The sequence below is a fragment of the Coregonus clupeaformis genome, chromosome 7, assembly GCF_020615455.1.
Source record: "Coregonus clupeaformis isolate EN_2021a chromosome 7, ASM2061545v1, whole genome shotgun sequence".
In the NCBI taxonomy this organism is placed as follows: Eukaryota; Metazoa; Chordata; class Actinopteri; order Salmoniformes; family Salmonidae; genus Coregonus; species Coregonus clupeaformis.
The window spans coordinates 10,860,460-10,887,240 of NC_059198.1; the positions used below are offsets into that span (position 1 = coordinate 10,860,460).

At 43.4% G+C, this 26,781-nt stretch overlaps 1 protein-coding gene across 6 annotated transcripts in view; it reads left to right on the top strand.

The window, feature by feature from the left end:
- Positions 1–26,781, top strand: part of LOC121569125 (zinc finger CCHC domain-containing protein 2) — a 75,493-nt gene that overhangs the window by 42,297 nt on the left and 6,415 nt on the right. For 5 of the 6 annotated variants that reach the window (XR_006001331.2, XM_041879781.2, XM_041879785.2 and 2 more), the window contains exons 4-9: positions 11,364–11,435; positions 11,775–11,875; positions 13,973–14,070; positions 24,351–24,422; positions 25,426–25,486; positions 25,963–26,107. Coding sequence is in view for 5 of the 6 variants with exons in the window: in XM_041879781.2 (XP_041735715.1) it covers positions 11,364–11,435; positions 11,775–11,875; positions 13,973–14,070; positions 24,351–24,422; positions 25,426–25,486; positions 25,963–26,107 (549 nt within the window). In the remaining variant the exon portion in view is untranslated. The remainder of the gene's footprint in view (positions 1–11,363; positions 11,436–11,774; positions 11,876–13,972; positions 14,071–24,350; positions 24,423–25,425; positions 25,487–25,962; positions 26,108–26,781) is intronic. The other variant, XM_041879782.2, reaches the window with a different exon arrangement.

Consider the following 26,781-nt stretch of genomic DNA (forward strand, 5'->3'; position numbering starts at 1 on the left):
AAGGAAATACCTTATTTACATAAGTATTCAGACCCTTTGCTATGAGACTCGAAATTGAGCTCGGGTGCATCCTGTTTCCATTGATCATCCTTGAGATGTTTCTACAACTTGATTGGAGTCTTCCTGTGATAAATTCAATTGATTGGACATGATTTGGAAAAGCACACACCTGTCTATATAAGGTCCCACAGTTGACAGTGCATGTCAGAGCAAAAAGCAAGCCATGAGGTCGAAGGAATTGTCCGTAGAGCTCTGAGACAGGATTGTGTCGAGGCACAGATCTGGGGAAGGGTACCAAAAAAATTCTGCAGCATTGAAGGTCCCCAAGAACACAGTGGCCTCCATCATTCTTAAATGGAAAAGGTTTAGAACCATCAAGAATCTTCTTAGAGCTGGCCGCCCGGCCAAACTGAGCAATCGGGGGAGAAGGGCCTTGGTCAGGGAGGTGACCAAGAACCTGATGGTCACTGACAGAGCTCCAGAGTTCCTCTGTGGAGATGGGAGAAACTTCCAGAAGGATAGCCATCTCTGCAGCACTCCACCAATCAGGCCTTTATGGTAGAGTGGCTAGACAGAAGCCACTCCTCAGTAAAAGGCACATGACAGCCCGTTTGGAGTTTGCCAAAAGGCACCTAAAGGACTCTCAGACCATGACAAACAAGATTCTCTGGTCTGATGAAACCAAGATTGAACTCTTTGGCCTGAATGCCAAGCGTCACGTATGGAGGAAACCTGGCACCATCCCTACGGTGAAGCATGGTGGTGGCAGCATCAAGGGAAGATCAACGGAAAGATGAATGGAGCAATGTACAGAGATCCTTGATGAAAACCTGCTCCAGAGCGCTCAGTACCTCAGACTGGAGTGAAGGTTCACCTTCCAACAGGACAACGACCCAAGGCACACAGGCAAGACAACGCAGAAGTGGCTTCGGGACAAGTCCCTGAATGTCCTTGAGTGTCCCAGCCAGAGCCCGGGCTTGAACCCGATCGAACATCTCTGTAGAGCGCTGAAAATAGCTGTGCAGCCAAGCTCCCCATCCAACCTGACAGAGCCTGAGGGTCTGCAGAGAAGAATGGAAGAAACTCCCCAAATACAGGTGTGCCAAGCTTGTAGCGTCATACCCAAGAAGAAGGCTGTAATCTCTGCCAAAGGTGCTTCAACAAAGTACTGAGTAAAGGGTCTGAATACTTACGTAAATGTGGTATTTCAGTTTAAAAAATATATATAAATGTACAAAAATGTATAGAAAGGGAAAGGGGATACCTAGTCAGTTGTACAACTGAATGCATTCAACTGAAATGTGTCTTTCGCATTTAACCCAACCCATCTGAATCAGAGAGGTGTGGAGGAATGCCTTAATCGACATCCACGTCTTTGACGCCCGGGGAACAGTGGGTTAACTGCCTTGCTCAGGGGCAGAATGACATATTTTTACCTTATCCGCTCAGGGATTCGATCCAGCAAACCTTTGGTTACTCGCCAGGCAAAACCTGTTTTTGCTTTGTCATTATGGGGTATTGTGTGTAGATTGATAGAATAAGGCTGTAACGTAACAAAATGTGGAAAAAGTCAAGGGGTCTGAATACTTTCCGAATGCACTGTAGGCCAATCCGGATCGGACCAAATCTAAACCAAACATAGACGTCTATGGGAAGTGGGAAGTGGCCATCAACAAGTAAAAAAACTGGAGGGGAGTCTAGGGGGGATTCCCAGGGATGTTGGGGGGGGGTTTCTTTCGAAATGCTCACTCAGACAAATTATTCAGTACTTTGAGAGTCACTTACAGGAACTGGTATGTGCTTAATGTAAAGCAGCTATTGATATTCACCCCCTCCCCTCTTTTTAAAGGGAAAATCCATATGTTTTGCATAAATGCAAATAGCCATGTCTATGAAGTAATAGCCAGGGCCCGGTTTCCCGATAGCAATGGAACTTAAGCTTACGAGGGTTTTATCACGAGGGTTTTATCGATGCATCGTTTCTATAACGGCCAAACAACTCATATGCGTTTCCCAAAACACCACGTAAAGAGAACATTCAATAAGTGCGTCGTTAGAGCATATGTCGATACTGATAGGATCGAAAGAAAGGTAGCGCTGCTCTCGGATCAGCGTTCTCCCTTCATATCTTACCTTCACATTAGATACTGACGACGGATCAGCTCCTATAAATAATTATCACCTATGGCTGCAAATATTGAGGTGGCTTATTCTAATGCTTAAGCTACAGTGGGGGAAAAAAGTATTTAGTCAGCCACCAATTGTGCAAGTTCTACCACTTAAAAAGATGAGAGAGGCCTGTAATTTTCATCATAGGTACACGTCAACTATGACAGACAAATTCAGATTTTTTTTCTCCAGAAAATCACATTGTAGGATTTTTTATGAATTTATTTGCAAATTATGGTGGAAAATAAGTATTTGGTCACCTACAAACAAGCAAGATTTCTGGCTCTCACAGACCTGTAACGTCTTCTTTAAGAGGCTCCTCTGTCCTCCACTCGTTACCTGTATTAATGGCACCTGTTTGAACTTGTTATCAGTATAAAAGACACCTGTCCACAACCTCAAACAGTCACACTCCAAACTCCACTATGGCCAAGACCAAAGAGCTGTCAAAGGACACCAGAAACAAAATTGTAGACCTGCACCAGGCTGGAAAGACTGCATCTGCAATAGGTAAGCAGCTTGGTTTGAAGAAATCAACTGTGGGAGCAATTATTAGGAAATGGAAGACATACAAGACCACTGATAATCTCCCTCGATCTGGGGCTCCACGCAAGATCTCACCCCGTGGGGTCAAAATGATCACAAGAACGGTGAGCAAAAATCCCAGAACCACACAGTGGGACCTAGTGAATGACCTGCAGAGAGCTGGGACCAAAGTAACAAAGCCTACCATCAGTAACACACTACGCCGCCAGGGACTCAAATCCTGCAGTGCCAGACGTGTCCCCCTGCTTAAGCCAGTACATGTCCAGGCCCGTCTGAAGTTTGCTAGAGTGCATTTGGATGATCCAGAAGAGGATTGGGAGAATATCATATGGTCAGATGAAACCAAAATATAACTTTTTGGTAAAAACTCAACTCGTCGTGTTTGGAGGACAAAGAATGCTAAGTTGCATCCAAAGAACACCATACCTACTGTGAAGCATGGGGGTGGAAACATCATGCTTTGGGGCTGTTTTTCTGCAAAGGGACCAGGACGACTGATCCGTGTAAAGGAAAGAATGAATGGGGCCATGTATCGTGAGATTTTGAGTGAAAACCTCCTTCCATCAGCAAGGGCATTGAAGATGAAACGTGGCTGGGTCTTTCAGCATGACAATGATCCCAAACACACCGCCCGGGCAACGAAGGAGTGGCTTCGTAAGAAGCATTTCAAGGTCCTGGAGTGGCCTAGCCAGTCTCCAGATCTCAACCCCATAGAAAATCTTTGGAGGGAGTTGAAAGTCCGTGTTGCCCAGCGACAGCCCCAAAACATCACTGCTCTAGAGGAGATCTGCATGGAGGAATGGGCCAAAATACCAGCAACAGTGTGTGAAAACCTTGTGAAGACTTACAGAAAACATTTGAGCTGTGTCATTGCCAACAAAGGGTATATAACAAAGTATTGAGAAACTTTTGTTATTGACCAAATACTTATTTTCCACCATAATTTGCAAATAAATTCATAAAAAATCCTACAATGTGATTTTCTGGATTTTTTTCCCTCATTTTGTCTGTCATAGTTGACGTGTACCTATGATGAAAATTACAGGCCTCTCTCATCTTTTTAAGTCGGAGAACTTGCACAATTGGTGGCTGACTAAATACTTTTTTCCCCCACTGTATGTACTAAATCAAATATTTGGCACATCATTGCACACATGGTGTTAGGCCTACACATCATGAAATGTAAACCAAAATTACAGACAGTAGCTTACAATTAGCAAAATAGAACTCGATTGAACATTACATTTATTTCAATGTGATTTAAATATATATGCCTATGTAGCCTACTGTATTGATCTTTTAATGCATTAATCTCAGTTTTCATTTGAAGCATCTTTTTACCCTTTGCATGTTTATAACAATTGCAAAGACATTGGCAACTTTGTATTGTAGTGAACTTCATTCTGAAATTATCGGCGGTCACAGAGAGACCGATAAACTGCTTGATTCTATGTTTAGCGGAGATCTTCTGTGTATAAAGTGACGCGCAAGGGCAAAAAAGCATCTAAAGACCAGTTAGCTGTTCTACGAGGGGTCTGAGGCAGTCGGTAAATAACGTGTTTTTACGTGCAACTTTAGTAACAATGGTTTTGGGAAACAGCTCTTAGAACCTTCGTAGGCGCATTGTTAAATCTAACAATTTATTTAGCCATAAGATGCTTTTGGAAAACTGCCACTGGACAATAAATTATGTTAGACAAAAGACATCAATTTATTTACATCATTTGAAGCGCAAATTACATTTTCGAAAGACACCTTTTGCAGTGGAAATGTTGTATAATTTTTATAATCACCTTTCTGTGTAAAAACCATGGAAATGGGAAAAAAAAATGTTTAAAGTGAGAAGTATGCATTGTTCTGAAGCCAAAAACGAAAGGAAATGCACATGAGCACCACAATGCCTACTCCACCCATGCTCTACCAAGGTTTTCAAGCACACAGCTTTGACCTACTACAGTAGCTATGTTGGTCTATTGTACTTCCAACAATGTGTATGCGGGTTGCTTGGGATTCAAACCTTCTCAAACAGCCTAATTCATACTCTTCAGGGGAATAATGGACTTTAAAGTGTCCTTCTATTTAAAATGATGTGGATATACAGTACCAGTCAAAAGTTTGGACACACCTACTCATTCAAGGGTTTTTCTTTATTTTTACTATTTTCTACATTGTAGAATAATAGTGAAGACATCAAAACTATGAAATAACACACATGGAATCATGTAGTAACCAAAAAAGTGTTAAACAAATCAAGATATATTTTATATTCTTCAAAGTAACCACCTTTTGCCTTGATGATAGCTTTGCACACTTTTGGCATTTTCTCAACCAGCTTCACGTGGAATGCTTTTCCAACAGTCTTGAAGGAGTTCCCACATATGCTGAGCACTTGTTGGCTGCTTTTCCTTCACTCTGCGGTCCAACTCATCCCAAACTATCTCAATTGGGTTGAGGTCAGGTGATTGTGGAGGCCAGGTCATTTGATCACTCTCCTTCTTGGTCAAATAGCCCTTACACAGCCTGGAGGTGTGTTGGGTCATTGTCCTGTTGAAAAATAAATGATAGTCCCACTAAGTGCAAACCAGATGGGATGGCGTATCGTTGCAGAATGCTGTGGTAGCCATGCTGGTTAAGTGTGCCTCGAATTCTAAATAAATCAGACAGTGTCACCAATAAAGCACCATTACACCACCTCCTCCATGCTTCACGGTGGGAACCACACATGCGGAGATCATCCGTTCACCTACTCTGCGTCTCACAAAGACACGGCGGATGGAACCAAAAATCTCCAATTTGGACTCATCAGACCAAAGGACAGATTTCCACTGGTCTAATGTCCATTGCTCGTGTTTCTTGACCCAAGAAAGTCTCTTCTTATTATTGGTGTCCTTTAGTAGTGTTTTTTTTGCAGCAGTTTGACCATGAAGGCCTGATTCACGCAGTCTCCTCTGAACAATTGATGTTGAGATGTATGTTACTTGAACTCTGTGAAGCATTTATTTGGCCTGCAATTTCTGAGGCTGGTAACTAATGAACTTATCCTCTGCAGCAAAGGTGACTCTGGGTCTTCCTTTCCTGTGGTGGTCCTCATGAGACCCAGTTTCAACGTAGCGCGTGATGGTTTTTGCGACTGCACTTAAAGAAACTTTAAAAGTTCTTGTAATTTTCCATATTGACTGACCTTCTTGTCTTAAAGTAATGATGGACTGTCGTTTCTCTTTGCTTATTTGAGCTGTTCTTACCATAATATGGACTTGGTCTTTTACCAAATAGGGCTATCTTCTGTATACCACCCCTACCTTGTCACAACACAACTGATTGATTGGCTCAAACGCATTAAGAAGGAAAGAAAACATATGGGGGATTGGAAGTGATGCAGACAATTACATTGATAGAAGTTACAATCTATCTGCAATATTGAAGCTGATCTACCCCTAAAAATTTAAATAAAATTTATATAAATAAATAAATATCAAACAATTATATAAAATAAAAACCATTTATACTATGCACACCAGTTTGGCCATAAAAAACTCCCAAAATAAAGTTGCCCTAATCCTAGCTTTTAAAAAGTGGACTGGCGTGCCAGGTGACAAGGAGCAATTATTATTATTATTATTATTATTATTATTATTATTATTATTTCTCTCCCTCTCTTTTTACTTGGTGTTATAAAACGGGTTTGGAGGAATCTGCAGTCTGATTGGCTGAAATGGGGTTCTAAGCCATTGGCAATTTCCATTGTTATCCGCACTGTCTATGGAAGTCGTGCCAGTGTTCAAAATATCAATACGCCAACTCCAAGCCCTGACCAAACAAAAAACACGGAAGACAATTTCTCTCGCCTCGGATCCATAACCAGTAGTAACCACAAACTTCGATGAAGGTTATCTTAAAATTAAATGACTAATCAAACATAACCACACCCCAAATAACATTGTCTTCGAGGTGGACTTGCTAGCTAGCTACAGGATTTGACTCTCAGCCGTTTTCTAATAAAACCGCTCAGCTAGCCTATGTGAAGTGCTACATGAGCCAGCAGAGCTGGTTATCTAGCTATGATTATACATGGGCAACAACAAATCGTGACTAGTTCATTTTAGTTAGTCATTTTTGTAAATTGACCACCGAATTTCGGAGGATAACTGACTGAAATGTAGCTGAAAACAGGTGGTCAAACGATAAACGTGGAAGTATTTGACAGCACTAGCTAGCGCCACTTGCGTCATGACTGCAACACATTTTGTAGCACAGACAGACCGGAGAAATGCATGTTTATCATTCATGATAAGATGCTGCAAAAAAAAATGTCTCTGCTTAAACAAATTAATGCTACATAGCTAGCTAAGTTTCCCATCATTGGTCCTGAGTTTAGAATGCATCTAATTTTGGTTTGGTTGCTGGTTTAGTTTTCTGTAACTTCGTAGCAAATACAGTCTGCATGGTGCAGTGGTTTAATGCTTACTGATTTGCGACGCTATCTAGTTAACTTCGCTGGACTCTGAGTTTATGCTGTTGGTTACATGGCCTACAGCCAGCTGGTTAGCTATGTTTACACCATGGGAAACTGTTCATCTTATAGCTTGTTCACCAATTGGCCACCGCATTTCGAAGGGTAGCTGCCTGAAAATAGCAAGTTAACGTTAGCTAGCAAGCATGCTGTCTCAATGGCCAGGCAGCAGCCAAGTGAGCCAACTAATCGTGAATGCATGAGCTACCTACCTACTACAGCAGAGTCACGTCAGACTCGACTGTTTGTCTAGTAATGCAATGACTGCTATAACGTTACCTACATGGCTAGCCAGCCGCAGTAGCAGGGCAAAATGTCAGCAATTTGTGTTATTCAATGACAATTCAAGTAACAATAACTTTAGCCAGCTTGCATCGCAACATGATTTTTATTTTTATTTTTTTGCTTAAAATAATTTTCAGAGGGAATTCCTTTTTATGTCTGTGTGCAGTTTGAAGGTAGTGTATTGTTAGCTTAGCACAATTGCTGGAAGTCTCCAGGAACTACTAGCCGGCTCATCTCAAAAGCAGAGAAATAGACCTAACCTCTCCAAATCAGGGTGGTTGTTCATTTATAGTCATACAAATTTATAAATGTGTTAATTTTACTGATAATCATAAGAAACAAGATTCTATCCTCTTCCTCATTCTGTCCCTCTGTCGCATAAAGATGTATAGAGATCGCAACGTTGTATCTGTCTCAATGATCACAACACTGTGATCTCTATACATCTCTACGCGACAATGGGAGAGGATGAGGAAGTGGATAGTAGGGATGGGCATGGTTATTCGAATATCCAAACGGACGTTGGTATTCGAATACTTGGAAGAAAAAAATCATGGGCCTATTTTAACAACGAAAAGGCGCAATTATTTAAAATGATGTATGTGACATTGCTACAAACAAAGATATATATATATATATATATATATATATATATATATATATATATATATATATACACACACACACACACACACAGTGGGGAGAACAAGTATTTGATACACTGCCGATTTTGCAGGTTTTCCTGCTTATCATAGGTACACTTCAACTCTGAGAGACGGAATCTAAAACAAAAATCCAGATAATCACATTGTATGATTTTTAAGTAATTAATTTGCATTTTATTGCATGACATAAGTATTTGATCACCAACCAACCAGTTATCATCTGCACCTGTTTGAACTCGTTACCTGTATAAAAGACACCTGTCCACACACTCAATCAAACAGACTCCAACCTCTCCACAATGGCCAAGACCAGAGAGCTGTGTAAGGACATCAGGGATAAAATTGTAGACTTTCACAAGGCTGGGATGGGCTACAGGACAATAGGCAAGCAGCTTGGTGAGAAGGCAACAACTGTTGGCACAATTATTAGAAAATGGAAGAAGTTCAAGATGACGGTCAAGCTCCCTCGGTCTGGGGCTCCATGCAAGATCTCACCTCGTGGGGCATCAATGATCATGAGGAAGGTGAGGGATCAGCCCAGAACTACACGGCAGGACCTGGTCAATGACCTGAAGAGAGCTGGGACCACAGTCTCAAAGACCTGTCTCCAGACCTGAACCCAATAGAAAACCAGCTTCTGTATCAGCTTCTGAAATGAATGACGAAAATAGCCCCTACAACAACACAATTATATTTCGCCAGACAACATCAATTAGGAGGCAGTGATTTGTAAAGAGGCCTGCTCCCTCTCTCTCGCTCTCTCAATCGCTCGCTCGCTCTCTCTCTCTCCTCACCCCCTCCGCCCATGCTACTTGTTTATTTGTTCTCTCGCTCTCCTTTCCGCTTGTTGTGTCACCCTGGGGGTTTACTCTAGCAGCTCTATTGTTGTTGTAGTGCTGGTGATTAGCCTAATGTTTAGCACAGTCCAGAGTGTGTGTATGTAGGTATGTTTATCGTAGCAGGCGTGACTGTCAGCAGTGTGGTTCTAGAGGTGCCCCAAAAGCAGATTCGTACATTGGCTAGCGTTTGAGCTAGCCTATTTTTTATTGTTGTTACAATTTATGTGCTAACATGGCCGCCAAGGAATTTATACATGTGATACTAACTGCTATTTAAACCTCAATGGCCAAACTCTTTATAGTGCTTTTCCCAAGAGAGTTTAGCCTAAGTTAATTGAACCATTGTAGTCCTCTTCAATTGTTCACAGAAGATGTAGCTAGCCGTGTAAGAGAGCTAAAATGTCTTGGCGTTGTCTCTGCTCTTGGAACTTTCTTCAAATGGCTCTTTTTTCAATGTAGGGGGTGGGAAGGCGGGACAACCGGTAGGGCCATATGGTGACCATGTCAACTCTTTCCACATTGGAAAAGCTAACTACGCCACGTTTGGCCTTTTTGGCGTATCTGTCTGGTTGCACTTGACTTTGTTTTGTTGGAATATGCTCAGTGTGAAGTGAACATCTGCTTTCAGTTGGGTGGTAGTTCACTCAATAAGGGTGGTTAGACCAACCACTTTGGTTTGCGCTGTGAGTTTTTAAAATACCAAAATTGGTCAGAAAATGTCCAACATTTTTGGGCTATAAACTGCCCTAAAAATCAAGTTCAGTCTAACTAATCGTGCAGCGTGCTATGGCTTGTCGTGACGTTAGTTAGAGATCTGTATCATCTCAATCTACTTTACAACATGTCATTACTAGCATCTAATTAGATGTAGTCTTAAGGCGGTGAGAACATTACTTTTAATTACAAAAGGTTGATTTTAAGCTTTTAAGTGGGAAAGTGGTTGGTCTGGTTGTAAACCTGTCATTGTTGATGGTTACAGTAATAGTGATGTATCATCTCGTTAAAGTGATGGAGTAGGAGCCTAAAGACTTTAAACCTTCATAGCATTTTGGGTCAAGTCAATCCTATTAGGGGGAACCATGCTGATCATTAAAAATATATAGGCCAAACGTCAACCAAAGTCTTGCCTTACTTGAAGTTCAAAACAACTATTGCAAATGTATGGTAATATCACCAATCTCCAGAGAATGATAATGTGCTTAAACAATTCATATTCCATGATGGGAAATATCAGTAGTTAATTGAACCGAGAACCTGAGGCTGTATGGGAGAGTCCAGAGCCCATTTATAATAGTAATCGCACCAGCAGCACAGTAATGACCCGAAAAGTCACTTCCATGGCCGCCCATCACCCTCTTTATGTCCTCATCAGAGCCAGTCTGGTTATGGTGCCGGAGCATAGCTAATGTCTTGTGCTTTACGAGGTGCTTATTGTTGTATCTGGAGAAAGTTCTCCGGCACTTCACTTGCACTGTAGCTGCCACCAGGCACAGGGCTGTGAGCTGTTGCTAAATGACCACAGATGTTGTTTTGGGGGAGAGGGATGGAGAGAGGAACTAGACTAGAGCTACACAGTGAGGATTGCCAGACTGCTGTTGTGAGTCATTCTCCCTCTCCATCTGTTTGTCCTTGACCCGAGTTAGTCCTCTTGTTTAGTGCAGTAGCACCAGTGGATTCTCTTGTTATAGGTCTGTCTGTTTCTCTGCCTGTCTCAAGGTCTGTCTCTCTGTTTCTCTGCCTCTTGGTCTCTCTCTCTCTCTCGCTGTCTCTCTCATACTCACTTGTAATTGACAGATGTGATTTTGCACTCTTTACTGACAGATACACAAAATATTATAGTGCCGTCCGTACCCCTTTGACCCAGTCACATCCTGTTGTAGGACAAATAACTGTTGAACTGACTTTACTTTTGATGAAAAGTCCCTGAAACTCGACCAAGAATACCATTGTGAGTCCAAGTCATTAGGTTCGGAAAGCAGCAAAGAACAAATGCAGGGCTGTACAAACACAAAAAATTATGTTCTGAAGATTTGATCAAACCAAACCATTTTTTTAACAGCAGTTTTTCTAACGTCATGTTGTAGCGCTCGGGTGACACTGTTTATTATTGTCTTCTAGCTGTTATCTTGATCATCTCTATTACCACCAATGGTGTGTCAGCAGCAAAGCCAAGATGGTAGATTTGTAGATTTTGTTTGTTTGAGGAAAAACATTCCTATGATGTGATGTGAATTTGATTCCCCAGTGTCCTCACCCAATGTGTCTGCATTTCCTTTCAATATCTGCCAACATCAATGTACAGTACATCCCTTGGAAAATAATGTAACAATATTTTCTCTTCTCATTCAGGTAAAGTGGTCCGACTCCTCATCCAGCAATGTCACGAAAACACATCTTGAACTGGAAAGCTTCTTGTTGAAGGTATAAATCACTAACTTGTGTTTTAGAAATCCAATAAAGCTATGATCAACATTGCAATCTGTACTGTTAGCTATCCCTATTCACATCCCAAATTGACTGAGTTGAAATGGAATTGACCCCAAGTTCCCTGCATAGCATCGATTTGATTTTCACCCACTCACTTATAATGAGCAGGGATAATGAATTAGTTACTTAATTTAGTTACTTAGTTAATTGAATAATTAATTTACTTAATTAACTCTTAATGAACTCTCACTCTTGTTTTGAAGGTATTTGTTTGAATGGTACTGTACCTGACTTGTTAAACCTTAACTCACTTGTCCTCCCCCTGTCAAGCAGCTTCCGAAGGAGCAGTCTACCGAGTCGTTTGAAAAGGGCATCCTCCAGCTCCTCAACCAGGGAGACCAGTACGAGATCAGGGAAGTGGAGGGGAACCTCAAGTGAGTTCTGCTTACCTACCTGCCTGCCTGTCTTGCTTTGTGTTGTTTTGGGGGGGGTTTTGCTTTTCACCATCGTTAGATTGAAGGCTACATTTCATGTCAGCACTCAAAGAAAAGTGTGCCAACTACATTTTACATTTACATTTTAGTCATTTAGCAGACGCTCTTAACCAGAGCGACTTACAGGAGCAACTAGTAGGTACGCCAGGTTGTCCCGATTTCTGCATGACAGACGACTCAGATTGTGAATTAAAACCGGTGTTGAGGTAGTGGAGCCCTACACTAATGCACCAGAAGTGCAATATCATTACTCACAAGTAACAGGCTTGTGGTCCTCTGTATCTCAGTTGGTAGAGCATGGTGCTTGCAACGCCAGGATAGTGGGATCAATTCCTGGGATCACCCATACGTAAACAATGTATGCACGCATGATTGTAAGTCACTTGGGATAAAAGCGTCTGCTAAATTGCAAAGAATATAGAATGGTGTGTGCTGTAGCTGCTGCAGTGAGACCATATAGTCAGCCTAGGCTATGCCTACACCCAAGGGATTCTACTTGGCAATTTCTCGTCAGTTTCTTTGAACCATTTGTCAGTTTCTCATTGGTGAAGTCTCCCACAGTCTCCAAGGAGAGTGTCTCAATTGTTCCCTCTCACTGATGTTGATCTAATTAGACTTTTATCCCCTCCGCTCTTCTGTAACAACATGACTGCATGAATACTTGAACAAAATGTCCTCCTCTGTGTTCTCAAAGGAATGCAAACAGATTAGTGCCCTTTAGATTTTTTTTGGGACCAAAACCCTTAGCAATAAGCAGACTGGCTTACAGTATCCACTGACTGACTGTTTCCGTGTGTGTGTGCGTGTTTGTTAGAGACATGTGTATGTGTGTACATGACACACCATCTCGGTTACTTGTTGTGAGGACAACAATGCCCCCTCCTGGAAACCACTTCTAGTAAGTTTCGTTTTTCTGGAAAATGAAAGCTTAGAGGGCCATTAACTCAACTGATAGATAAAAATGAACAAACAACACACAAATTTGAAGCATTTATCCTTTGCAATGTAAGCCTATTCAAGAGTAATTTGATGTGTAGGACCTAGGTGATGATTGGATTAAATAATTGTCAGTGTATGTTGGCCTGGTCATTTAAGCGTTGACACACACACACACACACACACAGGTTCAGGTTTGGTTTCATATCCAAAGGGCAGGGCCACTTTTCGTCAGTCAGCTGGGTAAGGCCATTGTTCGTTCCAGATCATCCAGTCACACCCCTTGTGTCTAATATCTGACCACATTACTGTAACCTGACAACACAGCCACGCTACAGATGAAACAGGCCTACTATGCCATAGAATTACACATGGATCCATAATTCTAAAAACATATTGGGTTACATGATCTCTATCTACTTGGCCCACTCTCAGGCGCTAACAAACAGTGGAATTAATTCAGCAGTTCTTTCATCAAATGTCCTTATTGCACTGATATTGCAAAGTGAATGGAATTTGTACTCTGATGCGTTTCCACTTGAAAGCAGATAGAAATGAGACTATTTCCGTTTGACATTTGGGATCCCGCTGTGTTGTGACGGCACGGATCTCACAATCTGGCTGGCAATATTACCTTCAGAGAAGTTGCGTGGCAACAAGCTATATGCCTAAGTTATGAGGTAAACTGAGGAGCGGATCCTGAGGAATGGAATAGATCCTGTTGAAAAGAGGCCATATTCATAAAGTCTCAGAGTAGGAGTGCTGATCTAGGATCAGATCCTCCCTGTCCATATAATCTTATTATGATCTAAAAGGCTAAACTGATCCTAGATCAACACTTTATGAGTACGGGCCCAGCGCTTCGTGTTAAAGTAGAACTCCATCCAGCTTTAAAATGTGGGTCAACACTGACAGTACAGTCAAGTTATTACTAGTCGACACATCAGATTCCTCCAGTGTATTGGTTCAACGTTTTACCCCACACAGTGAGTTCAGCTTTGGGCCTTGGCTAACTTGTAATTTAATATTTTTCACCCCTTTACAAAGGTCTCTTTTTCAAAGAAGTAAAATTACAAAAATCTTTTTTTTCTCTCTTGCCAGGGAGAAGTTTCTGTCGGCTCCACAAGCTTTCCGACAGACAAGCAAGGTCTGTGGCTTCTTCCGGTGTGAGTCCTCCTCCAGCCCCAGCTGCAGCAGATGTAAGAAGTCTGTGTGTGTGTGTGTGTGTGTTTGTGTGTGCGTGTGTCAGGACATTTGACCGGCAGCATTTTCATTTACTGGACATTTTAAGAAATTTACCGGACCCATATGCATTGGATGCGTAACCTGATTAGGGCGTCCACCCACGGTGCTCAGAATGACAGAAATCACATTTCGTTTATGGTAATTCATCTTAACAGAACATGCAGCTCGAGGATGCAACGGCGTGCGTCCATCTTACCAAATGATGCGCGATTTGAAGATGTTAGAATAACTGTCCATATTTACTTTTCCTCAGCCAGCAAGATGAGTAACGAACAGCAAAATCACTAGCTTATGTCAATCTACTATCCCCCATAGTACAAAAGTCGACCTATTCTATTGGTCAGCTTGTCGTTCTGTGCGAGAAATAAATATCCTATTCCGAACAAAGCAAATGAGGCTCATGCAACAGATCAGAACGTTTAGCTTAAAATGTTGATAAAATATTATTTCTTCACATTATAAGCGCAGAAATGTGCACGAGGCAGTAGGCTAAGCGCGAATGCTCGTTCCATAATGCGGGGAAACACCTTTGTCAAAAGCGCACCGCACATGCGAGATTAATGTATCCATTAGAAATTTAGAAATAGGGGAGATCTAAAGATGCAACAACTAGCATGGGTTGCTTATATGACTAGGATTGTGCCTTTGGCTACTGGACAATGAAAGAGTTTATTTGAAAAGCAGTAGCACATGCTAGAAATAGGCTACTGGTTTCAATGGTATATAATATTTATAAAATATTTGCATGCACGTTTGGTTGGATTTTGGCTGGGCTACTTTGACATGCCTCATATGTAGTAAAACAGGTTTCAACCAATTAAGTATTTGTTTTCTAAATGCATACTGCCTGCAGCTCATTGCGAAGTGGTGTGTGATGTTCTGAAGCCTGTCTAGTTGCCTATGCACTTGAATGGCGAATGGGAAGCGCGCTTCAATTACCAGTTGAGAAATAAAAATGGCAATTTTTTATCGTGGCCATTGTTTTTAACACGTGATTGCATTTAGAATTGTTGCGCAATGATTGGGCTACATCAACTAGTATTTCAATCAACTAATAGGCTAAAATGCATTTTCTCAAGGGGATTGGCTAGCGTCAATTGTATTTATCGGATGTTCATTTTTGGGGGGGGACAAAAGCCGGCTATTACCAGCTAACGGAAATCCGTGTGTGTGTGCGTGCAAGCAAGCAAGCAACTGTGTGTGTGTGTGATGCGTCTGTGTAGCCGAGCCAGACAACTCTTCCATTTATACATACAGTACCAGTCAAAGGTTTGGACACACCTACTCATTCAAGGGTTTTTCTTTATTTTTAGTATTTTCTACATTGTAGAATGATAGTGAAGACATCAGAACTATGACATAACACATATGGAATCATTTAGTAACCCAAAAAGTGTTAAACAAATCAAAATATATTTTAGATTCTTCAAAGTAGCCACCCTTTACCTTTTTACAGCCCTCTAACCAATTGTACTATTATGTGTGTTTTTTCGCGTTATTTGTAATTTATTCTGTACATAATGTTTCTGCCATCGTCTCTTATAACCAAAAAGAGCTTCTGGATATCAGGACAGCGATTACTCACCTCGTATTGGACAAAGATTTTTTTCTTCAACGAGTCGGACGCGAAGGATATCCTACTGAAACCTGACAAGGCCCAAATCCCCGTCATTCGCAGGAGAAAGAGACGGAGATATCGTGGACGTAGGTCGGGGTGTCTTGTAAGGATCCGACGGCGAGCGAGTAAACTGCCTCTTCCATCAATCCTATTAGCCAATGTTCAATCATTTAAAAATAAATTAGATTACCTAAAATTACGGTTATCCTACCAACGGGACATTAAAAACTGTAATAACTTATGTTTCACCGAGTCGTGGCTGAACGACGACATGGACAACATACAGCTGACAGGATATACGCTACATCGGCAGGATAGAACGGCTGACTCCGGTAAGACAAGGGGTGGCGGTCTGTGTATATTTGTAAACAACAGCTGGTGCACAAAAGGAAGTCTCGAGGTTTTGCTCGCCTGAGGTAGAGTATCTTATGATAAGCTGTAGACCACACTATTTACCAAGAGAGTTTTCATCTATATTTTTCATAGCTGTCTATTTACCACCACAAACCAATGCTGGCATTAAGATTGCACTCAATGAGCTGTATAGGGCCATAACTAAACGGGAGAACGCTCATTCAGAGGCAGCGCTCCTAGTGGCCGGGGACTTTAATGCAGGGAAACTTAAATCCGTTCTACCTCATTTCTACCAGCATGGTAAATGTGCAACCAGAGGAAAAGAAACTCTAGACCACCTTTACTCCACACACAGAGACGCATACAAAGCTCGCCCTCCATTTGGCAAATCTGACCATAACTCTATCCTCCTGATTCCTGATTATAAGCAAAAACTAAAGCAGGAAACACCAGTGACTGTTAATAAAAAAGTGGTCAGATGACACAGATGCTAAGCTACAGGACTGTTTTGCTAGCACAGACTGGAACATGTTCCGGGATTCTTCAGATAGCATTGAGGAGTACACCACATCAGTCACTGGCTTCATCAATAAGTGCATCGATGACGTCCTCCCCACAGTGACCGTACGTACATACCCCAACCAGAAGCCATGGATTACAGGCAACATCCGCACTAGCTAAAGGGTAGAGCTGCCGCTTTCAAGGAGCGGGACTCTAACCCGGACGCTTATAAGAAATCCTGCTATGCCCTCCGACGAACCATCAAACAGGCAAAGAGTCAATACAGGACTAAGATTTAATCGTACTACACCGGCTCTGACGCTCGTCGGATGTGGCAGGGCTTGAAAACTATTAGACTACAAAGAGAAGCACAGCCGCGAGCTGCTCAGTGACACAAGCCTACCAGACGAGCTAAACCACTTCTATTACATTTTAGTCATTTAGCAGACGCTCTTATCCAGAGCGACTTACAGTTAGTGAGTGCATTCATTTTTTCATACTGGCCCCCCATGGAAATCGAACCCACAACCCTGGCGTTGCAAGCGCCATGCTCTGCCAACTGAGCTTCGAGGCAAGCAACACTGAAGCATGCATGAGAGCACCAGCTGTTCCGGATGGCTATGTGATCTCACATCGGCTACGGAGAGCGTGTAAGACTTTTAAGCAGGTCAACATTCACAAGGCCGCAGGGCCAGACGGATTACCAGGACGTGTACTCCGAACATGTGCTGACTAACTGCCAAATGTCTTCACTGACATTTTCAACATGTCCCTGACTGAGTCTGTAATACCAACATGTTTCAAGCAGACCACCATAGTCCCCGTGCCCAAGGACACTAAGATAACCTGCCTAAATGACTACCGACCCGTAGCACTGACGTCTGTAGCCATGAAGTGCTTTGAAAGGCTGGTCATGGCTCACATCAACACCATTATCCCAGAAACCCTAGACCCACTCCAATTTGCATACCGCCCCAACAGATCCACAGATGATGCAATCTCAATTGCACTCCACACTGCTCTTTCCCACCTGGACGAGGAATACCTACGTGAGAATGCTATTCATTGACTACAGCTCAGCGTTCAACACCATAGTGTCCTCAAAGCTCATCACTAAGCTAAGGATCCTGGGACTAAACACCTCCCTCTGCAACTGGATCCTGGACTTCCTGACGGGCCGCCCCCAGGTGGTAAGGGTAGGTAACAACACATCTGTCACGCTGATCCTCAACACGGGGGCCCCTCAGGGGTGCGTGCTCAGTCCCCTCCTGTACTACCTGTTTACCCATGACTGCATGGCCAGGCACGACTCCCAACACCATCATTAAGTTTGCCGACGACACAACAGTGGTAGGCCTGATCACCAACAACGATGAGACAGCCTATAGGGAGGAGGTCAGAGACCTGGCCGTGTGGTGTCAGGATAACAACCTTTCCCTCAACGTGACCAAGACAAAGTCCAATGATTGTGGACTACAGGGGGAAAAAAAGAGGACTGAGCACGCCCCCATTCTCATCTCCGGGGCTGTAGTGGAACAGGTTGAGAGCTTCAAGTTCCTTGGTGTCCACATCACCAACAAACTATCATGGTCCAAACACACCAAGACAGTCGTGAAGAGGGCACGACAAAGCCTATTCCCCCTCAGGAGATTGAAAAGATTTGGCATTTGTCCTCAGATCATCAAAAAGTTCTACAGCTGCACCATCGAGAGCATCCTGACTGGTTGCATCACCGCCTGGTATGGCAACTGCTTGGCCTCCGACCGCAAGGCACTACAGAGGGTAGTGCGTACGGCCCAGTACATCACTGGGGCCAAGCTTCCTGCCATCCAGGACCTCTATACCAGGCGGTGTCAGAGGAAGGCCCTCAACATTTTCAAAGACTCCAGCCACCCTAGTCATAGACTGTTCTCTCTGCTACCGTACGGCAAGCGGTACCGGAGCGCCAAGTCTAGGTCCAAAAGGCTTCTCAACAGCTAATTGTGGCTACCCGGACTACTTGCACTACCCCCCCCCCCAATCATTTTACGCTACTGCTACTCTGTTAATTATTTATGCATAGTCACTTTAACTCTCCCCACATGTACATATTACCTCAACTAGCCGGTGCCCCCGCACATTGACTCTGCAACTGTACCCCCCTGTATATAGCCTCCCTACTGTTATTTTATTTGACTTCTGCTCTTTTTTTCTCAACACTTTTTTGTTGTTGTTTTATTTGACTTTTTTATAACAAATAAATAAATGCATTGTTGGTTAAGGGCTGTAAGTAAGCATTTTACGGTAATGTCTACACCTGTTGTATTGTATACAAGAGCATTCGTGAGGTCAGGCACTGTTGGGCGATTAAGCCTGGCTCGCAGTCGGCGTTCCAATTAATCTCAAATGTGTTCGATGGGGTTGAGGTCAGGGCTCTGTGCAGGCCAGTCAAGTTCTTCCACACTGATCTCGACAAACCATTTCTGTATGGACCTCAGTTTGTGCACGGGGGCATTGTCATGCTGAAACAGGAAAGGGCCTTCCCCAAACTGTTGGAAGCACAGAATCGTCTAGAATGTCATTGTATGCTGTAGCGTTAAGATTTCCCTTCACTGGAACTAAGGGGCCTAGCCGGAACCATGAAAAACAGCCCCAGACATTATTCCTCCTCCACTAAACTTTAAAGTTGGCACTATGCATTGGGGCAGGTAGCGTTCTCCTGGCATCCGCCAAACCCAGATTAGTCCGTCCGGACTGCCAGATGGTGAAGCGTGATTCATCATTCCAGAGAACGCGTGGGGGGTTCTGAGGAGTATTTCTGTCTGTAAGAAAGCCCTTTTGTGTGGAAAAACTCATTCTGATTGGCTGGGCCTGGCTCCCCAGTGGGTGGGCTTGTCTGCCAAGTGGGTGGGCCTCTTGTTGCTGCAATAGCTTATCTACCTATCATCTCATCTGGTAGTGTCTGTCTGGAGTGCATCAAATTGATGTAGCTAAAGAAGATAGCTAGCTACACTAGCCAAGTTAATTCCATTATTGTAATTCCATTTGGCATTTATTAGGAATCTCCCACTTCATTTGCCAAACATGGCGCCTCTGACATACAGTGGGGAGAACAAGTATTTGATACACTGCCGATTTTGCAGGTTTTCCTACTTACAAAGCATGTAGAGGTCTGTAATTTTATAATAGGTACACTTCAACTGTGAGAGACGGAATCTAAAACAAAAATCCAGAAAATCACATTGTATGATTTTTAAGTAATTATTTTGCATTTTATTGCATGACATAAGTATTTGATCACCTACCAACCAGTAATAATTACGGCTCTCACAGACCTGTTAGTTTTTCTTTAAGAAGCCCTCCTGTACTCCACTCATTACCTGTATTAACTGCACCTTTTTGAACTCGTTACCTGTATAAAAGACACCTATCCACACACTCAATCAAACAGACTCCAACCTCTCCACAACGGCCAAGACCAGAGAGCTGTGTAAGGACATCAGGGATAAAATTGTAGACCTGCACAAGGCTGGGATGGGCTACAGGACAATAGGCAAGCAGCTTGGTGAGAAGGCAACAACTGTTGGCGCAATTATTAGAAAATGGAAGAAGTTCAAGATGACGGTCAATCACCCTCAGTCTGGGGCTCCATGCAAGATCTCACCTCGTGGGGCATCAATGATCATGAGGAAGGTGAGGGATCAGCCCAGAACTACACGGCAGGACCTGGTCAATGACCTGAAGAGAGCTGGGACCACAGTCTCAAAGAAAACCATTAGTAACACACTACGCCGTCATGGATTAAAATCCTGCAGCGCACGCAAGGTCCCCCTGCTCAAGCCAGCGCATGTCCAGGCCCGTCTGAAGTTTGCCAATGACCATCTGGATGATCCAGAGGAGGAATGGGAGAAGGTCATGTGGTCTGATGAGACAAAAATAGAGCCTTTTTGGTCTAAACTCCACTCGCCGTGTTTGGAGGAAGAAGGATGAGTACAACCCCAAGAACACCATCCCAACTGTGATGCATGAAGGTGGAAACATCATTCTTTGGGGATGCTTTTCTGCAAAGGGGACAGGACGACTGCATCGTATTGAGGGGAGGATGGATGGGGCCATGTATCGCCAGATCTTGGCCAACAACCTCCTTCCCTCAGTAAGAGCATTGAAGATGGGTCGTGGCTGGGTCTTCCAGCATGACAACGACCCGAAACACACAGCCAGGGCAACTAAGGAGTGGCTCCGTAAGAAGCATCTCAAGGTCCTGGAGTGGCCTAGCCAGTCTCCAGACCTGAACCCAATAGAAAATCTTTGGAGGGAGCTGAAAGTCCGTATTGCCCAGCGACAGCCCTGAAACCTGAAGGATCTGGAGAAGGTCTGTATGGAGGAGTGGGCCAAATTCCCTGCTGCAGTGTGTGCAAACTGGTCAAGACCTACAGGAAACGTATGATCTCTTTAATTGCAAACAAAGGTTTCTGTACCAAATATTAAGTTCTGCTTTTGTGATGTATCAAATACTTATGTCATGCAATAAAATGCAAATTAATTACTTAAAAATCATACAATGTGGATTTTTGTTTTAGATTCCATCTCTCACAGTTGAAGTGTACCTATGATAAAAATTACAGACCTTACATGCTTTATAAGTAGGAAAACCTGTAAAATCGGCAGTGTATCAAATACTTGTTCTCCCCACTGTAGGTGCTGCTTAGATTGATTGATTGACAATAACAATCAGTGTTTCCCCTACATGTGTGGCCACCACAAAAAAAATTAGTTTGGGGCTTGTTGAAGAAAACAAAATGGGATGGTAAAATGTTTTCAGTGTAAACTTAAATGACTAAAACCAGATATAAAGTATGTAGAAAAGATAATGGAGCAATACATTCTTTGAGAACTAACTATCACCTAAATAAAAATAAGACAGTCAGGGAGAATCTAAAATTCAAAGAATGGCATTGATTTTGTTATAATGTTTGAGTCACTCAGATAGCATAAGCCATGGCAAAATGTGTAGAATTGCAGGAAATGAGCTTTAAAACTGAAAATGTGTCTACGGCCAAGAGGATGACCTATAAAACCCTGCCATTGGCCACGCCCACTACCACGCCCCCACCACTATCTTTGCCACTGCTGCTGAAATAAATCATAGGGGAAACACTGCAAGTGACACAGTGAAAATTGTGTAGGCTACCTGTATGTATTTTTTATGGGGCGCACTCATAAAAACAGTCATAAAACTGTTGTTTTATTAACATTTGTAATGTCATGGTCTATCCTTGTATTTAGCTAATTTTAGGTAAAACCTTTTAAATTAGGCCTATTTGTTTTTTTTATTAATGCTCTCGTAAGTAATCGGATACTAACATCCGTTCGGATATTCAAATAAACATGCCCATCTCTAACTTTGAGTCAAAGTAGCGATATAATATCATCCAGAATAATGTTGTGATATGTAACTGTATACATTTTTCCGCCATCACTAGCGTGAATCCTCCACCGCAGCAGCAGCCCCAACCCCCTCACCTAAAATCACATGATCATAAGGCATGCAAATGACATACAGTACCATCCATGGCCATGTCATCATGCTTCTAACTCATGTCATGGATCACGATACATCATGGTACATTAGCCATCCGCCAAAAGCTCAGCTCATCCATGCGTTGCTCCATCCCTCTCTCCATGGCTGTGGCTGGGCAGCAGGTTGATGAATAGGACCCCCAGGCAGCTGTCCAGGGAGAAGCGCTGCCGGAAGGATCCTACATCATCCAAAATCAACAGACTGGGGCTGCTATGGAGTGGAGGGGGTTTGAGAAGGCCCTGTGGACACAGAGCAGGAGGAGGACGTGTGTGTTTTAATAATAAGTGCAAGTGTGTACGTGCATACTCTTATCATACCATGTGTATGCATGAACGTATACAAACATACACTGTATGCCTTGAGGTGGGCTCTAGGCTTAGTGTGTACGTGCGTGAATCACCCACAGCTCCCTAGCCTTCCCCCAGAGCAGAGCTGCTGTGCGTTGACACCCAGGTGAGGTGAGCGGTGCAGGCAGCACGATGCCCTGGCAGGCCCACCAACAGGACATACTGTTCAGAAGTGGGCCACGTCACCATAGATGTGTCCCAAATGGCACCCTATTCCCTATATAGTGTGCTACTTTTGAGCAGGGCTCTGGTTAAAGGTAGTGCACTATATAGGGAATAGAGTGCCACTTTGGAAGCAACCCATAACTCAGCCTCAGGACTACTGTACTGGCACTACAGAGGAATACCACTGACTCTCAACGCAATGGCTAGCAATCCACCTATTTTTACCCATCCTCTCTCTGGGCCCCACTCTATGGATTCATCTCAAATGGCACCCTATTCCCCTATGTAGTGTACTACTTTGGACCAGGGTAGTGCTTTGTATGGGGAATAGGCTGCCATTTGTGACTCTGTATTTGTCATATTCTCAGTTGGAGGAAATCAGTGAAATTGAGCAACCCTATTCTTGTCATAACAGGAAGCATTAGATCAGAGGAGGCACTCAAAGCTTTTAATGTGGCTCAGTTCGACACAAAATGAATGAAAGTTGTTAAATATTTTCCCCTTTTGGTTAATCCTGTAAATGTCAGTCCCTTTACCCCTCTCCGACCTTCTGTATTCCCTCCGCTTATAAACCCTGCTGTTTTTGGAACGTCCTTTGAGCTGCCGAATCATTAACAGTGCTGTTAAAATGGATTCGGAGCAAATGTTCCACAACCTAAATTAAATGTCCTTCCATTTCGTACCCTCAGAGCAGGATAGAGGGGAAACAAGCAGGGAGAATTTGATTTGTGCTAACAAACACCTCAGTGACTCCTGGAGATTTTATTAGAGGGAGAAGTAGCAGAGGGTCACAGTCAGTCTCTCCAGCTAGCGCCAGATTGATGGATGAAGGAAGAGAGAGGAAAGGAGATATGGAGGGAGTTTAGAGGTGTTGATAGGCCATTGGCCATCAGTACCAGTTACTGTCAATTTAAAGGTGTGAATGATTTAGGCCTTAGAGAGCTTGGCCTCATAATGCATTATACAGTTTGCTTAAAGTGAAGTGTTGCCTAGATGTCTTAGTGATTTACTGCAATGGAATTACTGTTTATGAAGGATAGGATGTGAATGATTATGCATCATGTAGCTGCATGGGAAACAAGCATCTCCCCATACTTCCCCTTTAATATCAAAGACATCAGACTGACTTGTCAAAACTGCTTTCTTGCCAATACCTACACTCCCTACTGTGTCTCCTACTGAAGCCATCTGGTATCAGAGGCTGCGTCCCAAATGACACCCTTTTCCCTATGGGCTCTGGTCAAAAGTAGTGCCCTATATAGGGAATAGGGTTACCCTGCCCTACCTGAGAGACCAGTGGTGGGTGACAGCAGAGGGCTGACAACCTAGGTGGGAGAGGCAGGTGTCGGGGACCCGATCGAGTGTCTGTGTCGCCGCAGAGTGATCCACACACGGGCTGAGTGATCAACAAGGTCCAGATGGTAAAGAAGAGAAGGAGAGGGTGACACAAATCGCACAGAGAGAGACCGCTCAGATCAGGTGCTCCATGATTAACTGCAGAGTTTCCCCTAGCTCGACTTCCCCTACTTGTGATGGCGGGCCACCTGACTAGGTTGTCTAAAAGACTGACTTGATGTGTCATTATACTTGTTCACATTAAACTAATAGCAGTTTCACACTGGGTAAGTCATAACATTTTTATTATAATGGAATTAGACTGAGTGTGTGTGTGTGTGTGTTTCTCTCCAGTTAACCCCGTGGCCCTGGGGAAGCCATACAAAGAGGACTGCTCAGAGGCATCCAGCCAGGAGGAAGGTGTGTGTGAGTACCCCCCATCCCTAACCTGCTTCACCCCACAACCCTGTTCATCCTACTCATTCCAACATGGTTAACCCCCGAACATCATTGGGCTCCATCGCACCCTAACCCAGGTCACCCTGAAGCCCACTCCCCTCATCCCAACCCTGTTTAGTCCCCAGTTCAGAGGCGGAATCTAGAAGAAGTATATTCTGGGAGACTGAGAAGTTTTGACAGTTAACCTTAGTAAAACCTTAACTGGTGGGAAGAGAAGTGAGAGTTGTTGATTTGATGAAGGGTTGTTACAGATACATTTAGCCTAGACTATTCCTCGCAGGGGTTTGCCTAAACTCCAATGAAAAAGCCTATGTTAAGTCACGTAGCTCGCCAGCTAACCATGTGTGAACCAGAAATATAGGGCACTTATACTCTGTCACATTTCTGTTTTAGGTGTCTTTTAATTTAGTTTCCACTGAGCAGGGGGAGGGGAAGGGAGGAATGCACAGGATTCTTTCTCTGGCTCGGCAGGGCAGGAGAGGAAGTCCTGTACTCCAGGACTAACAAGTAGCGCTATGTCGCTAACTTCTGTTTATTTTGGGCGGGCGCTCGGAAAGCCTGGGCTCTCTTTCTCACTCTCTCTCTCTGACTATCTCTCTCTCTCTTTCTCTCTCCCTCTCTTACTCTCTGTCTTTGTCTCTTCCCTCCCTTGCATTTCGAGGCTATATTTTGCACGTCGTCCGTGCTCTCGGCTCACAGGCTAATCACAGGCCACAGTGCTGTGATATTCAGATGTGCAGCATATACTCTCACTGAAGGCTTAGCTAAACCAATTAATGTCTTATTAGTATAATAACTTATGTCATAATGCATTACAACGTTCCTCACTGAGGACAGCACAGAAAAGCCTGTTGCTACTGACTGATAAGGATGGAAATGAGTTTTGATGTGAACTGAAATGTTGATTTAAAGCGTATTGTTCCTGTCAACTAAAAAAGATGAATGAATAAATAATGTCTCTACCCTTCAGATTTGGAGCCGTACGTTCAGGGGCACCGGAAGACACATGGCAGCAAGAGCTCCAGCCTTAAGTAAGCCCCCTATTGTCTTAATTTAACAGACGTCACGCTGCTTGCTTAACGAGTACCGCTTTCCTCACTCGGCTCATACCGAGGCTCGAACCCAAGACCTCCGCCTTGCAAACACACGTGACTGCCCTCCTGAAGCGTCTTACCAGTCGCGCTACCGACAAGCTTTCGGCAGTGCAAGTGGGGACACTTCAGGCTGAGGAGTGAGTGTCACATATCCCCATGTGCTACATTAACACCGTAGTAGGTAGAAGTTGCTCCTAACCACTGGTCAAGTGGTCATATGTCTATCTCCCCACCTAATGAATATGGTTTGGAATGAGGGTAGAGTAACCTAATCCTAGATCTGTGGTTAGGAGTGACTCCTCCTTCAAGTGAGTACTCCCTACCACCACAGTGCAGATCTACACAAGTGCCCATAGTTTTGTTTCTGATGAAAGACATGAAAATGATTCTCATTCCGCCTCTCCTTTTCCCAGCATTCCCAATGCCAAAAGTTCCCAGGGTGAGAGCAGTCGGCGGGGACCCCACGGCTCTGAGCACAACGGCCTGCCAGACTGGAGGAGGAAGAGCTGCACACTCAAACCCAACCAGGACGCCTCTGGGGGGCTGGGCCCAGAGCAGGTGAGACAGAAAACAAGGCTACATCCCAAATGGCACCCTATTCCCTTTATAGTGCACTACTTTTGACCAGGGCCATAGTGCACTATATAAGGAATAGGGTGCCATTTGGGACGCATCCCAACTCACACAAAAAAAACTATGAATTTACAGTTAACGCTAAGCAATTGAGGCATTGTTATTCAGATAGTTTTGTATCATTGTGTACAATGTATGAACATACTGTACATTCTGATTGGTTGTTTTTGTTGTTGACTTTGAAAATGGCCCCTCAGGAACATTGACAGACAACCCTGGGTTACACAGACTAAGGAGTTCATTTAGACCAGGCAGACATGTTACATTTTAAGATGGCTGACACATTGCTCCACTACTTCTCCACTTTAGCCTGTGGTGTCAGTGACCAAATTAGGGCTGATGCTCCGTATAAACAACATAAGCGTGTGTGAGAGCATCTTTGCGTGTGTAAATGTGTATCACATTCAACTCTTCAGCCACCACAACCATGTGACAGGGGCCAGTGGACTATTCTCTTGGCTTAGTGACATCAATCAAGAGTATGTTTGCAATCAACTGAACCAGCACATTCTTCCCACAGCGCTTCTCAAAGGAACCTAAACAATGGGGGCTTGTCCATTCAGGAATCATTACACACAGGGCCCCAATGAGTAAAAAAA